Below are 15,290 nucleotides of genomic sequence, written 5' to 3'. Positions count from 1 at the left end.
TTTATTTTACCATTGATTTTTCAACTGTGAAATATTATATATATGATCAGTTATTATATATCAATAACTAAAACTTTAAATATATCATTAACTAAATACGTTTTTTAAACGTCCTCTTTCCTCTTTCTATAAAACTACTACAGATTTTTATACAAAATTTTCTATTCTTTTATTTTATCTTATCTACCTTTGCACCTTTTCATTTTTTGGATCATTTTTTCAATTATATGTAATGGCCCTTGAAGTAACGTTCACTTTCTCCGGTCCTGTAGGTGGCTGCAGATTGCAACAAACGTAACCATAATCGCGCTGAACGACTCTGCAGAAGAAGCAGGAAGAAACTGTCATGGTGGCCTCCTGAGCACATCGAGGAATGTTTGCCCTTTCTTTTAGTCGCCTGTTATTACAGGCTCTTCCCAAGCAACCGGTCACACCTAGGGCTACAGGTATCGCTGCAACATTATTTTCTTAATATTTTTGTATGCAAAATGCTTTCCAGGACATTTAGTTATTCTCTTACTCAGTAACTAGTACATTTTCGTAAGCACACAGCTTAATAATGTAATTATTCAAATAACCTAGATATTAAAGGAAAATATAGGATTATGTCCTGACCTGTCTTAACGATATTTTTTAAAAGTATGATAGCATGTTAGTCATGAAATATTGTACAAATATTTCATTTAATCTGTTTCAGCACAATGCATCAGAAGCCTGACATCTCAGCAAGAACCTCTTAAGAAAGGTGATATGGTAAGTTTTTTTTTTACATGCGTTTCTGCTTGACAGTTTAATTGTTGAAGTTCTCTATAACATTTGAATAATGATTTGCATTAATATTACAACATGATGTCTTATCCAGCCTATCAAAATGGAAAATCCATACAAGACCCCCCCGAAAACTTGCATCCTGTGCAATATAACTGTAGACTTCAAAAACGTTCAGGTTGGTAAAATGACCAAGAATATGAATATTAGTTATACATTTTTATTTGCAAAATAATCAAAATGCTCTTTTTCCCCTCCAGTTGTTGTCTCAGTTCATTTCACCACACACAGGTAGAATATATGGCAGACACATAACAGGTGAGTGGATAGAGTTCAGATGTTTACATGAATATTTTTATAAATGTGATTCAGTAATTTAAGACAACGTATCTCTTGCTCACAGGCTTGTGTGGTCGAAAGCAGAAAGAAGTATCGAAGGCAATAAAGAAAGCTCGTTCAATGGGTAAAGAATTTATGGCTTTAATTTGATTATTTTTTATGAATGAAATATGCATGTGTTTTCAGTACAGTATCCATAGATATACAGTAAAACCAGGATATTTGACTAACAAAGGTCTTTGTAATGTCTACAGGTTTTATGTCAGTCACTCTGAAGGATCCACAGTTTATTAAAGACCCTGATATTTGTGGTATCAAACATTTTGAATGATTCTGTATGAAGACTGACACTGCAGACCAGCCTTCTGTTTCTGTAAATCTGTGGTTTGTTATATATATATAAAATGATGAAAAATAAAGTGGAACATAATTATAACCCGATGAACCAGAAATCCATGGAGTATTATACTACAATAATGAAAAAATAATTAAAATTCAATTAAATAAAAATGCCACGTGTGAATTCGGTATTTCATTTTCAAGGAATTCATAAACATTTACAAATAAAAACAATTAACAAAATAGCGCAACTTTAGATGAACACGCATATTAAGATAAAGGCAGCCTCCAGGTATTCCAGTCTTGGTTAGATTTCTGTACCAATAAAACCAGGCTCAGATGCATTCATTAAAAGAGAGGAGAGTTACTTCTGCTCTGTCCGTTCATCTCAACCTCTGTATCTGACCCGCTCTCGGAGGCCAACTCGCTGGTATCATTAGTTTTCCTCTTCCTTTTAAGTCTTTGAGGATAACTAGCGACGAGGCATTTTTTCCTGAGTCGGGGGGCTGTGTCCTTCCTCTTAGTGTGTTGATTCTCCAGAATCAGAGGCAGCTTGGTGGGAATATCAATGTTATGGTTTGTATTACAGCACAGTTCTAATACAGGGAAGCCCTGAACAGTGAGGGTTTGTGTCTGTAATGAAGGCGCATCGGGGAAGAGTGTTCTGAGAGCTGAGCACAGAAGAACATTCTCGTTGGGTTCATCTGGAGAGGGGCGTTTTTGGGCTGAAAGGCAATGTTATTCATAGAGTTACAACTGCAACATTAAACCTCTGTACTCAAGCGCACACTAAGAGACTGAAGCCCTTTTATGTTTGAAATCTGCCATGACAAGCCTCAGTTTATAGTCATACAGTGTACTAGAGATAATGGACCTTACTTTCATTTTTCTCCGAGTTTCTCTTCTGATTCCTGATCGCCTCCTTGAGCTGTGTGATGTCTTCTCGAAGCTTCTCTACCGCTCTTTCACTCTTCTCCACTCCCTCACACACTTTCTGCATAACAAAAGATGGATATGACATTTTCATGTGATTTACATTTATTCAAATCACACTGGATAAAATTTCACAGCTAATAAATGTAGATACTAACCTGCATTTCTCCTAACAAGGCATCATTCATGTTGTTGATATTTCCGACCTCTTTTAAATCATCCCCTGAGCAGAAGAATTTTGTCCTGACACACACACAAAAAAAAAATCAATTTATCACTAAAAGCTAGATTTGTATATTTTCTGAAGGAAATGTGAGCGGCGCTTGCTCATGCATTGCCAGGGTATTGCTATGTGGTTGCTAAAGTTTCCTAAATATGTTTTTTGTTTAAAACATTATTAAGGTTTCCTGAATGTGCACTGATGTGTGGTTTTAAGGATAGCTGTCAATGTCATGATCCTCCAGACCTCTTAATTGTAAGCCAATGGGATGTTTTTATCATCTACCAGGAAAAAGTTTGCCTTGACAAGCACCACTAAAAAGCCTTCAAAGGTATAGTTCATTTAAAAATGAACTTTTGCTGAAAATGCACCCATCCAAAATGTAGATGAGTTTGTTTCTTCATCAGAACAGATTGAGAAATTTAGCATTACGTCATTGCTCACCAATGGATCCTCTGCAGTGAATGGGTGCCGTCAGAATGAGAGTTCAAACAGCTGATAAAAACATCACGATAATTCAAAAGTTATCCACACCACTCCAGTCCATCAATTAATGACTTGTGAAGCAAGAAGCAAGAGATTACTTGATAGACTAGAGTCTAGAGTGTGTATCATTGTGGTGTTTTTATCAGCTGTTTGGACTCACACGGCACCCATCCAATACAGGAGATCCATTGGTAAGCAAGTAATCTGATACTAAGTTTCCCCAAAACTGTTCCAGTAAAGAAAAACTCATCTACATGTTCAGCAAATCCATCTACATTTTCAGTTCAATTTCATTTTTGGGTTAACTATTCCTTTAACTGCAATTAAAACGTATATTCTGAATGTACCTGTGTCGATTAACAGCTTGACTCTCTCCTAAAGATGGACACGTGCCTGACACTCTCCAGTAGTCCTGCTGTTCAAGGTTTCCCAGGTTGCTCACCGAGATGGGGATGTTGATGTACTGGCTGCATGAAGATAATAAAAACATTTAGTTACGTTAGTTCTCCAAGCTTCAACTCTGGATGTTTGAGTGCCAGAGTTGAGTGTAAAATCTTCAGATCTCACCTGCTGTGCCAAGTGAAAGCAGAGAACTCAAGGCGATGGGTAGAGCCTGATGCTGTTGCCTGACACGGTGTGAGCAGCATAAAAACAAGTTCCTGACTGGACAGAATCTTTCTCATATTCCGATGAATCACTTGTTCCATGAAGGTCATTTGCTGTCTGGAATTTCTTCGTTGTCTGTACCAACCAATCACATTCTCCTTGACACGAGTAAATGTGTAAGAAGAAAAACACAATTTGTTAATGCAAATCACATTTTGGATAGATTCAGCAGTAGAAAATGAGCAAATGTTTTAAAAAGCAGGAAATACCTCTTTGTAATCAGACAAAATTTGTCTTATTTTCTCCTCACTCACATCACCAACATTACTGTAGAAGCTTTCAAAAGGATTGATAAAAAAATTTATCAATAAAATTTCAATATTTTTAAAACCTCTATATCAGTGGTTTTCAACTGGTGAGTTGTGGTCCAAATAAATGGGTCACCCCGGGTAAAAATAAATACATAAAAATGCTAAAAGTGAATAGTAATACACTGTATAAATATATGATCCATCCTTTTTTTCGCAATATTTGCTTTTCAGTACATGTTTGTATGATAAACAATTCTGTACCCTGGCTCACCACTTTATGTCCAAATTTAAAATCCAGGTCATAAAGCAAAACCAGCTGAGAACCACTGTTTTATATATAAAGAGGTTTATGGGGGGGAAAAAATACTAAACAATTGACTTACCTATGGAGATTATGACAAGGGACGTGTTTCTGAATATCTGAAAAAGAGAAAACATCATAACACTACTGTTTTGTTGTTATGGTATATTTGCTGTCATTGATCATATAATATACATAACTTCTCTGCACACTTTAGGTTTTGGATTTTGACTATTATATACAAATATGAAATAATTAGAGTCAACTTACTTATAGTGTGCTCAAACTGTATGTGATCAATTTGTGAGTCTGTGATCCTACAGTTCTCCTCTCCCACACTTTCTCCAAGAATAAGACCTTCTTTAACATAGAGCAGATGTAAACAGAAGTTAAAGGACTGGGGAAGTGCTTAGCATGCATATTTGGCTTCTTAGTTTGCGATTTAATTCACAGCAAGGATCATATGGTCACATTAGGATCTTTCGCCACTTACCACATCCGCATCAGCGTTCAAATGTTGAAACATGAGTGAACTCAATACGAAACCCGATATACGGACGGTTGTGTTGAATTCCTCCATGCTTTTGGACTAAACCGTGTGTTAACTATCGCAACGTCATAGTTTTAAGTTTACATGGATAAACTTTCTGCGCTTGTAGATTTCGTTTACTTACTCTCTGCATAAGAGACGGCAGTTTACAGCTAAAGACTGCTCATGCTGCCACCACGTGGTGCGGAGTCATTTACGAGTTCTACATTAGAATCGGCAAAGACCATAGACATTAGTTTTCGGGAAACTACTTGTGGTTTTAAAGCATAATTTTGATTTGAGGGGAATACAAAAATTGCGAAATTGCATCGCTGAGATTTCATGCTTGCATAACTTCTTTACTGTCATTGTTACATTGGTTAAGTTACATATATATAGTATATATATATATATATATATATATATATATATATATATTAGGGCTGTCAAATGATTAATCACGATTAATCACATCCAAAATAAAAGTTTTGTTTACATAATTATGTATGTGTAACAGGGTATATTTATTATGTATATATAAATACACACACATAAATTATATATTTAGAAAATATTTACATGTATATACATTTATATATTTATATTCTTATATTTTATATTATATATAAATATATTTAATATATAAACATAACATATTCTTCTTAAATATATACATGCATGTGTGGTGTATTTATATATACATAATAAATATACACAGTATACACACATATATTATGTAAACAAAACTTTTATTTTGGATGTGATTAATCGTGATTAATCATTTGACAGCCCTAATATATATATATATATATATATATATATATATATATATATATATATATATATATATATATATATATATATATAATATATTGTATGTATGTTGCCTACAGTACTGTGCAAAAGTCTTAAGCACATTAGTTTTTTCACCCCAAAAAAATGGTTTTAAACCAGTAATTTATATCCTTTGATATAGTGTGTCAGTAGAAAATATCAGTTTACATTTCCAAACATTAATTTTGCCATTAATTTTAATAAAAATCTAGTGAGATTTTTGAATGCACAAGCAGTCTGACAACAACCGGTGCTCCTCATCATCATCGAATCTGTCTGTGATTACATGAAGAAACAGATGAAACTGAGACAAACTAAATCCAGAAGAACTGTAGCAACATCTTCAAGACATTTTAAGAAACCCGCCTCCAAACTACAGTACTGTGAAAAGTTTTAGGCACTTGTGTAAATATGCTGTAACGTAAGGATGCTTTCAAAAATGTTGTCATAAATGGATTTTATTTATCAATTAACTTTTATTAACTAAATCAAATCAATATTTGGTGCGACCAACCTTTGCATTTAAAACATTTTTTTTCTAGGTACACTTGCATATTGTTTTTAGGTAGCTTTGCAGGAAGGTTTCTTCAAGTGTCTTGGAGATACGACCACAGTTCTTCTGGATTTAGTTTGTCTCAGTTTCATCTGTTTCTTCCTGTAATCACAGACAGATTCGATGATGGTGAGATCAGATCTCCATGTGGAGCACCGGTTGTTGTCAGACTGCTTGTGCATTCAAAAATCGCACTAGATTATTATTAAAATGAATGGCAAAATGAATGTTTGGAAATGTAAACTGATATTTTCTACTGACACACTACAGCAAAGGACAGAAATAACTGGCCGAACACCATTCTTTGGGGTGAAGATACTAATGTACCTAAGGCTTTTGCACAGTAGTATATATATATATATATATATATATATTTGTATATATATATATATATGTATGGATATATATATATGTATTATATATATACAGTTTACTACTTTTTAATGTTTTTTGAAAGAAGTTTCTTCTGCTCATCAAGCCTGCATTTATTTGATCAAAAATACAGAAAAAACAGTAATATTGTGAAATATTATTACAACGTAAAATAATAGTTTTCTATTTGAATATACTTCAAAAAAATAAATTATTCCTGTGATGCAAAGCTGAATTCTCAGCATCATTACTCCAGCCTTCAGTGTCACATGAACATCCAGTCTATCACATGATCATTTAGAAATCATTCTAATATTCTGATTTATTATGAGTGTTGGAAACAGTTCTGCTGTCTAATATATTTAATGAATAATAGGTTAAAAAGAACTGCATTTATTAAAAATAAAAAAAAAATCTAATTATATATATTCTAATAATATATTTTCTTTACTATCATTTTTTTATCAATTTAACACATCCTTGCTGAATAAAAGTATTGATTTTATATATAAAAAAAAAGAAAAAAAAAATTACTGACCCCCAAATTACTGACCAGTAGTGTATATTGTTATTACAAAATATTTATATTTTAAAAACATAGCTTCTTTTTTTATTTATTTATTTATTTATTTATTTTTTTACTTTTTATACATCAAAGTATCCTAAAAAAGTATCACATGTTCTGAAAAAAATATTAAGCAGCAGAACTTTTTCCAACTTTGATAATGAATCATCATATTAGAATGATTTCTAAAGGATCATGTGATAATGATCCTAAAAAATTCAGCTTTGCATCACAGAAATAAATGATAATTTAAAGTATAAATAAATTTAAAAACAATTATTTTAAATTGTAATAATATATCACAATTATTACATTTTTTTTCTGTATTTTTGATCGAATAAATGCAGGCTTGATGAGCAGAAGAAACTTCTTTCAAAAACATTAAAAATAGTAATGTTTCCAAACTTTTGGTCTGTACTGTGTATATATATTTATTATATATATATATATATATATATATGTGTGTGTGTGTGTGTGTGTGTGTGTGTGTGTGTGTGCGTGTGTGTTTTTTTTATGTTTTCCAAATATTTTATGTGTTATAGATTAACTTATCGTTTAGCGATACATTTTCATCAGATATAGCGTATTTATTAAGGTTGTAAACAACACGATTATGATAACGCATTCCATAACGTGACACAAGGTGGCGCCAGTGCATCATGTAGAACCATATGTGCGCGAACTTTGTAACCAGTCACACGAAAACTTTTTCGGACATAGTTTCACTATTTGGGACATAAAGGATATGTAACATCAACTTCAGACGTCTGGAATGAAGAAATGAATGTTATCGAGGTATTGTGGAGGAGTTACACTTAATCTTCATCTTTGTTCGGTTGTTGTTTTACTGCTCGTGTGATACTCTTGTTACGCTCTTACGGCACAGCGGTTTCTGATAACGGAAATGAGACGGACAACTAAAGCGCTAAAAGTTTTTGAGAATTAGGTACCATTATGGTTCGCTAAAATCAATTAGTAGAATTGTATTTAGATAATATGCATTTCTGATAAGCTTTTAGGAAGATTGTCTTCTACTTACGGGGGTTAATGATGCATTGCGGAGACCCTTACAGTTTCCGCCTAAATAAGTTAGTCTACTACAACTATTAGCCACAAATATATATCATATCATATCATATCATATCATATCATAAAATACCATAACAAAGCTTATAAACACAGGCTCATCAGGGTAACTGAAGTCGGCTCCGTACTCTTGCTAGGAACATGTCCATGATCCCTTACATAATATAAAATAAATAAAATATAAATTCCAACAGCTATAGCCACAAATATATCATATCATATATCATATCATATAAAATACCATAATAATTACTACAGCTATCCACAATGTCATATAAAATAAATTAAAAAATACAAATTCCTACAGCTATAGCCACAAATATCATCAAATAAAATAAAAATACCAGCAGCTATTCTACAAATAGAATAATAAACTTATTATATTATATAATATATATATATATATTATGACGGCTAATATGTATATATATATATATATATATATATATATATATATATATATATATATTATATATATATATATATATATATTATATAATTATATATATATATATAATTATTAGATATATAGATATATATATAGATATATTAGCCGTCATTATAATAAAAACAAGAAAATTACAAAAATATTCAGATAGGTTCTTATAAGCTGTTTGATTTTACATATTTTTTGTTAAGTAAAATCATAATTTAGGCTAACAATTAGGCTAACAACTTTTTTTTTTTTTTTTTTTTTTTTTTTAGTGCTTTAAAAATGTTTACAGTGTTATTTGTTAAGGTGAAATCAGCAATAAACAGGTCAGATGCTGTACAGTAATACAGAAACAGGCCACCAACCACATGAAAAAATTTCCGCAGAGGCAGTACTAACACAGTGATTACCTCATTTTAAACACGCACCACTTCTGTTTGGGCTTTTACCTTCAACAGCTTGAGCAGACGGCCCGAGCTCAGAGCCCTGTCCCATAGACTGACCGGAAGGACAGCAGAGATGGAAGCTGCTTGGGACATTGCATTCGTGCTCTTCCAGGTGTGGCTGTCCATAGTAGTGGGGCTCATCATGTTACCTGCTATGTTTGGCATGTCCCTGGGCTTCACAGATATCTACATCAAAGTGCTGGTTAAGACACTGGAGGTAATATCTCTAAATCATGTCTTATGTTTAAAGTTGAAAATTGTAAATCCAAATATAGAAAACGTTTTTTCCTTTATTTAGACCTGACAGAAGTTGATTATGCCAAGACAAACTTGCAAAAGCGTTTAGGAGTTTAGTTTCTAGTATTTAATTTAGAAGAGGACATATTGATAATTGATTTGTACATGACAGTTTAAGCAATTCCTGTATGTAGGAAGCACTGTGTCAAAGGTTCCTGAAAATAAACTTGCATTCTGTGGCAGTGGGCGACTCTCAGGATCCAAAGAGGACAGAATGAACAGCCAACACTGCCATCACAGTCAGCCAATGGTGAGTGAAATCAGCATGTCTGTCAATGCAAAAGTATTTGTAAGTGCAAGACATGTAAATTCTATGTAAAACACAATTGTTTGGTTTCATGATAACATCATGTGAAGCCACCGCTTCCTCTTTAGACTAACTGATGCTGCATATTACACAATAATTAAAAAGTCTGCTTTAATTTGCTGCCTTTGTTTGCTGTTTTATGTTTTCCTTTTTAGCATTTATACAGTCAATTTATATGATAACAAATCTCACAAGTTTCCTGTTTTAGTTGACACAACTCTTTCCAGTAAGAACATAATGTTTAAAATGCTTTTATTGTTGGCCTGTCAGTCATGGTCAGTCTGTTGAACATACTGTCAGTGGTATTGCAGCAAGTGGTGGATTTCATAATTTCAGTTGATCTTATTTATGAACTTTACCCAGCTTCATACAGCACATTTTTTGCTTGAATCCGGAGCTCAGGACACAAATGAAATCATGGTTAAATTATTATATTTAGACAAAAAAGAAAAAATCAGTTAATGTAAATGGAGGCAACTGTCGACAGGCATTGTGTAGTTTTCTCCTTCTCTATCTGGTCTCGTTTCAAATTCATGATCTGTTCTCAGGGATCATCGAGAAAGATGATGGCTCTATGGAGGAGAAGATCAGACAGCTGAGACGATCCCATCCTGATAACCTGGCAGGGGGAGACTTCACACTGTGTGATGCCTTCTATTTCTGTAAGAAAGGCATTGAGAACATTGTTGAGGATCAGGTGACTCAGCGCTTCACGTCGGAGGAACTGGCTTCTTGGAACCTCCTCACGCGAACCAACAACAACTTTCGTTACATCAGTGTACGGCTCACCATCATATGGGGCCTGGGAGTTTTTATACGTTACTGTATCTTGTTGCCTCTCAGGTGAGATTAGAGTGATATTTCATTGATCAAAAGTGTACCTTTTTACATTGCCTTTTTACATTACAAATACATAATGTATCATGGTTTCCACAAAATATTAAGCAGCACAACTTTTCCAAACATAATAGAAAACATATTTTTTACACTGTAATAATATTTTAGCATTTTAAAAATGGATTTTATTTCATTACATATTACAAATCTCATTACTGTGACCTAGAAATGTGACCTGGATGTCTTTTTTGTGATTCACCTATGTGTGTATTTAATCATGTTATTGCTCTTTGTCAAAGGATCACGTTGGCTGTTATTGGATTGAGTTGGTTGGTGATAGGAACTACTCTTGTTGGATTGCTTCCTAGCAGCAAGTAATTAATATTGCATGACATAATTAATTAGATCATACCCTATTGTCTTTCATTTATGGACAGATTGAATAAGAAATATGTCAAACCAAATCAACTGAGTTTGTTATATATGAATGGAATGCTGATTTTGAATTTCATATTACAGTTTAAAGAAGCATTTCCTAACGGGATGGGTCTGTGTCTCTTTCAGTGTGAAGAACTGGCTCAGTGATTTGGTTCATATTACATGCTACAGAATATGTGCCAGAGCCCTGTCTGCCACCATCCGCTATCATAATAAGTGAGTCAGTCAGTGCTTCTTTTTTTTTATCCCAGTCTTTTCATTTTGATCTCACATCTTCGGTGTCCCTCTGCTTTTCTGTGTTTTTCTGCAACTGTCTTCCAAGCATTGACACGTAAAACAGGCATACATCAAATGTCTTTATTTGTGAAAAAAATAAAAATAAAATATATATTACTGTTTTGGCATTTTGCATATCCTTTGCAGCACTTTACCAATTGTTTTGGGTGCTTGAAGGTAAAACATGCCTAAAAGTTATGTGGGTTTTTGTACACTATGAATTCCAAACTGCATTTTGCCAACCAAATGAATAAAACAAGCTAAAGAATGACTGAAGTAGATACAAGCAATTCAGTGACACGATGAAGAAATAAGAAGTGCTTGAAATTATGATGGCTTGCAATGTATTTGCTAAAACTGAGATGGGGACGGGGCCATTATTATGTCTCATTGTCATTCTCGGCTCATTCACACACCTCTTTCTTTTAAACACTCGCTAATATAGTCAGTCAAATGACTGCTGTTTCTTATATTTGTCTCATGGGATGCATAACAGAGAGAATCGGCCAAAAAAAGGAGGTATCTGTGTTGCCAACCACACCTCCCCGATTGACATTGTCATTCTGGCGAATGATGGATGTTATGCTATGGTGAGTCTCCCTGACTATATCAGCTGTGTGACATTGTGTGTCTGTAGAAGGTCTCGGGTGTCTCTGACTCAATTTCATTCTCCTCAGGTAGGTCAAGTTCATGGAGGCCTCATGGGGGTCATCCAGAGGTCAATGGTGCGGTCCTGTCCCCATGTGTGGTTTGAGAGAGCCGAGATGAAAGATCGCCATGCGGTTGCCAAAAGGTGACAAAGTGTGTGTTGATCAGTCTTGTGGAGTATAACATGCCCTTGCTTAGTACATAAAGCCTAAATTTTGCTGTTTCCGCAGGTTGAAAGAACATATTGCTGATAAAACTAAGCTGCCAATCCTGATCTTCCCAGAGGGTAAAAGTTATATTCATGTGATTGTGTCCTTATGCAAGTCTCTAGTAGTGCGATAATAATGCAGTATAAATCTACTGTAAAATAAAGTATAAATATAGAAGCTAGTTTCTACCATAGGAAAAAATAAATATAAACTCAGAAAATGCAAGATATAAATTTGCAGTTATGAGAAAAAAAATATAATCTTTTTGATTCTTTATTCCATGGCAGAAAAAAAAACGTATTGTGAGATGTAAGCTCAGAATTCCAAGAAAAAACTCAGAATCGTGAGCCGTAAAGTTCTGTAAAATGCTGTAAAATTCTGAGAAAATTCAGTTTTTTAAATTTTTTTATTCTGTGGTGGAAACAAGCTTTCATATAGAAGTATAAATCATAATATACATATTTAATTTATATTAGTGCTTGTCAAACTATTAAACGCGATGAATCGCATCCAAAATAAAAGTTTTTGTTTACGTAATAAATGTGTGTATACTGTGTATATTTATTATGTATATATAAATACACACACATACAGTATATATTTTGTAAGTATTTACATGTATATATTTATATTAATATAATTTATATTATATATAAATATATTTAATATATAAACATATTTTTCTAAAATATTTACATGCATGTGTGTGTATTTATATTTTAATTTATATTATGTTAACAAAAACTTTTATTTTGGATGCGATTCATCGCAATTAATCGTTTGACAGCACTAATATATATACATATTACAAATATTTATTTGAATAAATCTCTGTCATTTGTTATCCTATTCCCTTCGGTCTGTCTGTGTGTTTATTGTAGGAACTTGCATTAATAATACGTCAGTCATGATGTTCAAGAAGGGAAGCTTTGAAATCGGTGGCACTATATACCCAGTAGCAATCAAGGTATCAAGTACTAACAACCCAGTGTTTTCCTACAGCAGTATTACGGTTACCCTCTGAAATGGAAACACCTCATTTGCTTCTCTCTTGCAGTATGACCCTCAGTTTGGAGATGCCTTCTGGAACAGTGCCAAGTACAACATGGTGAGCTACATCCTCAGAATGATGACAAGCTGGGCCATTGTGTGCAACGTGTGGTACCTCGCACCTATGACTCGACAGGTAAGCAGGAATATCCATCTATCTATACATTCTCCAAAATGCTTGTCCTGTGTAAGGTCACAGGAAAGCTGGAGCCTAAGCAGAAACATGAATTAGGGTCATTTTTGATATTCAAGGAAAACAGTAAAAAATACACACACACACATACACATATGTGTGTGTGTGTTTTATACATGGGAACCCCTTCAATTCTGTTAAAAAGCATCCCAGAATGCAACAGAGCATGCAGAGCTGTGGTATAAGCGTAGGGTTACTACTTACTACTTTAAAGAAATTTCAATGTAAGATAGGTGTGATTTGTTTAACACTTTTTCATCACCTCCATTTGTGTTACTACTTAGTTTTACTGACTTTGTTGAGAATTGTAGGTGTTTCTAAACTTTTGACTGATAGAGCCTTCCCATCTTTTATTGTATCTGTATATATGAATATTTGTTTTGTAGGATGGAGAGGATGCTGTTCACTTTGCTAACAGAGTGAAATCAGCCATAGCACAGCAGGGAGGTCTGGTGGATTTGTCCTGGTAAGTATGCAGACAATCCCTACACAACATATTATAATCAAATGTTAGTATAACTTTTTAATGTTGGTTTTAATTTACCATAAATATTATATTCAAAACATATATTTTTTTATAACTTTAGTATTTTTTATGATAATTATTATAATTATTTGTTATTTTCTACTCTGAAAAAACCCATTATGATTAAATATGTACTGTAAACATGCATTAAATAGTGAAATGTCTGTAGAATGCCTATAGAATGTATATTTACTAGTGCATGACAAAAAATGATGGCCAATATAATCTTGCCATGACCAAATATTAGCCTGGCTAATATGAGCCTTTCACAATTTTTTTATATTCACAAAGTATAATTGTGTTGCAGGGATGGAGGACTGAAGAGGGAAAGGGTGAAAGAATCATTTAAGGAGGAGCAGCAGAAGATGTACAGCAGTATGATCGTAGGCTAAGACTGTCACGAAGCCTCTGTTGGTTCAGAGTAAATTTCATCTCACACTATTTATGAACTTGATCTGAAAGTATGAAACACTTCTAGCTCAGCCACCAGACACAATCATTCAGCATCCATCAGCACAGGCCCGCTGTTGTGCGATGCTGCACCTTTTGATTCAGCGATATTTTGTTTTGTTAAACTGAGATCTGAATCTCTTTTCTTGAGATCTGAACTTGTAATTCCTTGGGCATGTTTTTAAATGTTCTTTATCACATTCTTAAAAATTGTGATGATGTATAGTTACACGACTTACTGAACGTTGTTCTCAATCGTTGTTGGGAGTTAGTATGCCTAGTTTCCTTTACAATACACTTTATAGGTTTGCATGTTAAAATATTCACTTTGTGCATCTTCATATTGTATTCCTGTTACATGATTTCTTAAAGATACTAAAGCTGTGCACACTTTTCTCAGGTCCAGTGGGCTGTTCTTGTGTGGACACTAGAGGTCACTCTTACCAAACAACAAAATTCGAGCCACATCATACAGCTCACTATCACTATTGCCTTTCCTAATAAAATAATGAAATTAAATATTCATCTCTCAAAGCATCAGTCGCTTTATTTAACTTGATATTTAGCAGTCCTATAATAGAATCACTCCTATTCTCAAAGTACACAACGTGAGCAAAACCAGTGTAGATTGTAAATATACAACAATTACATTAAGCCTTTTCAGCCCTCTGTGAAAAGGCAAATCTGTCTCCCTTGTGTCAATTAGTGATGGGTGATGCACAAAGCACCATTGAGCTCTTGATTGTAGGAGCACCAGCTCATTTTACTTAGAGCTCCACTGAAACGCCTGCCATTATAAAGTCATTAGGCGCTAAGATTTCACTGTGGTAAGTGGACAGAAAGTTTCCCAGCACGGGGAAAGGAGAGGGTGAAGTCATGGTAAATTCAAAGAGGGGACGGTGAGCAATATGTGCTTGCTGCGATGGCAGTTTAATAAA

At 33.7% G+C, this 15,290-nt stretch overlaps 3 protein-coding genes across 3 annotated transcripts; 2 read left to right on the top strand and 1 right to left on the bottom strand.

Moving 5' to 3' along the window:
* The first annotated feature begins 286 nt into the window (after positions 1-286).
* On the top strand, positions 287-1,548 carry LOC109056699 (28S ribosomal protein S18c, mitochondrial-like). The gene is made up of 6 exons (XM_042778909.1): positions 287-446; positions 698-753; positions 863-946; positions 1,029-1,086; positions 1,172-1,231; positions 1,362-1,548. Exons 1-6 carry the CDS (start codon positions 374-376, stop codon positions 1,436-1,438), a joined length of 408 nt encoding a protein of 135 aa, XP_042634843.1. The 5' UTR covers positions 287-373; the 3' UTR covers positions 1,439-1,548.
* Positions 1,224-5,010, bottom strand: LOC109056682 (BRCA1-A complex subunit Abraxas 1). Its single transcript, XM_019073873.2, has 9 exons — positions 4,797-5,010; positions 4,574-4,664; positions 4,386-4,422; positions 3,961-4,027; positions 3,653-3,849; positions 3,433-3,552; positions 2,538-2,622; positions 2,326-2,440; positions 1,224-2,171 (listed from the first exon to the last, which is right to left on the bottom strand). Exons 1-9 carry the CDS (start codon positions 4,881-4,883, stop codon positions 1,795-1,797), a joined length of 1,176 nt encoding a protein of 391 aa, XP_018929418.1. The 5' UTR covers positions 4,884-5,010; the 3' UTR covers positions 1,224-1,794.
* Positions 5,011-7,797: 2,787 nt separating this feature from the next.
* LOC109055629 (glycerol-3-phosphate acyltransferase 3-like) lies at positions 7,798-14,877 on the top strand. The gene is made up of 13 exons (XM_042778908.1): positions 7,798-7,951; positions 9,134-9,338; positions 9,602-9,668; positions 10,274-10,568; positions 10,862-10,936; positions 11,127-11,216; positions 11,773-11,866; positions 11,954-12,069; positions 12,155-12,210; positions 13,015-13,100; positions 13,191-13,319; positions 13,763-13,842; positions 14,210-14,877. Exons 1-13 carry the CDS (start codon positions 7,941-7,943, stop codon positions 14,292-14,294), a joined length of 1,389 nt encoding a protein of 462 aa, XP_042634842.1. The 5' UTR covers positions 7,798-7,940; the 3' UTR covers positions 14,295-14,877.
* The last annotated feature ends 413 nt before the right edge of the window (positions 14,878-15,290 follow it).

This window comes from Cyprinus carpio, chromosome A21, assembly GCF_018340385.1.
Source record: "Cyprinus carpio isolate SPL01 chromosome A21, ASM1834038v1, whole genome shotgun sequence".
Lineage (NCBI taxonomy): Eukaryota > Metazoa > Chordata > Actinopteri > Cypriniformes > Cyprinidae > Cyprinus > Cyprinus carpio.
Note: the sequence above shows the minus strand (reverse complement) of the source record. Positions and strands in the feature narration are given on the sequence as shown.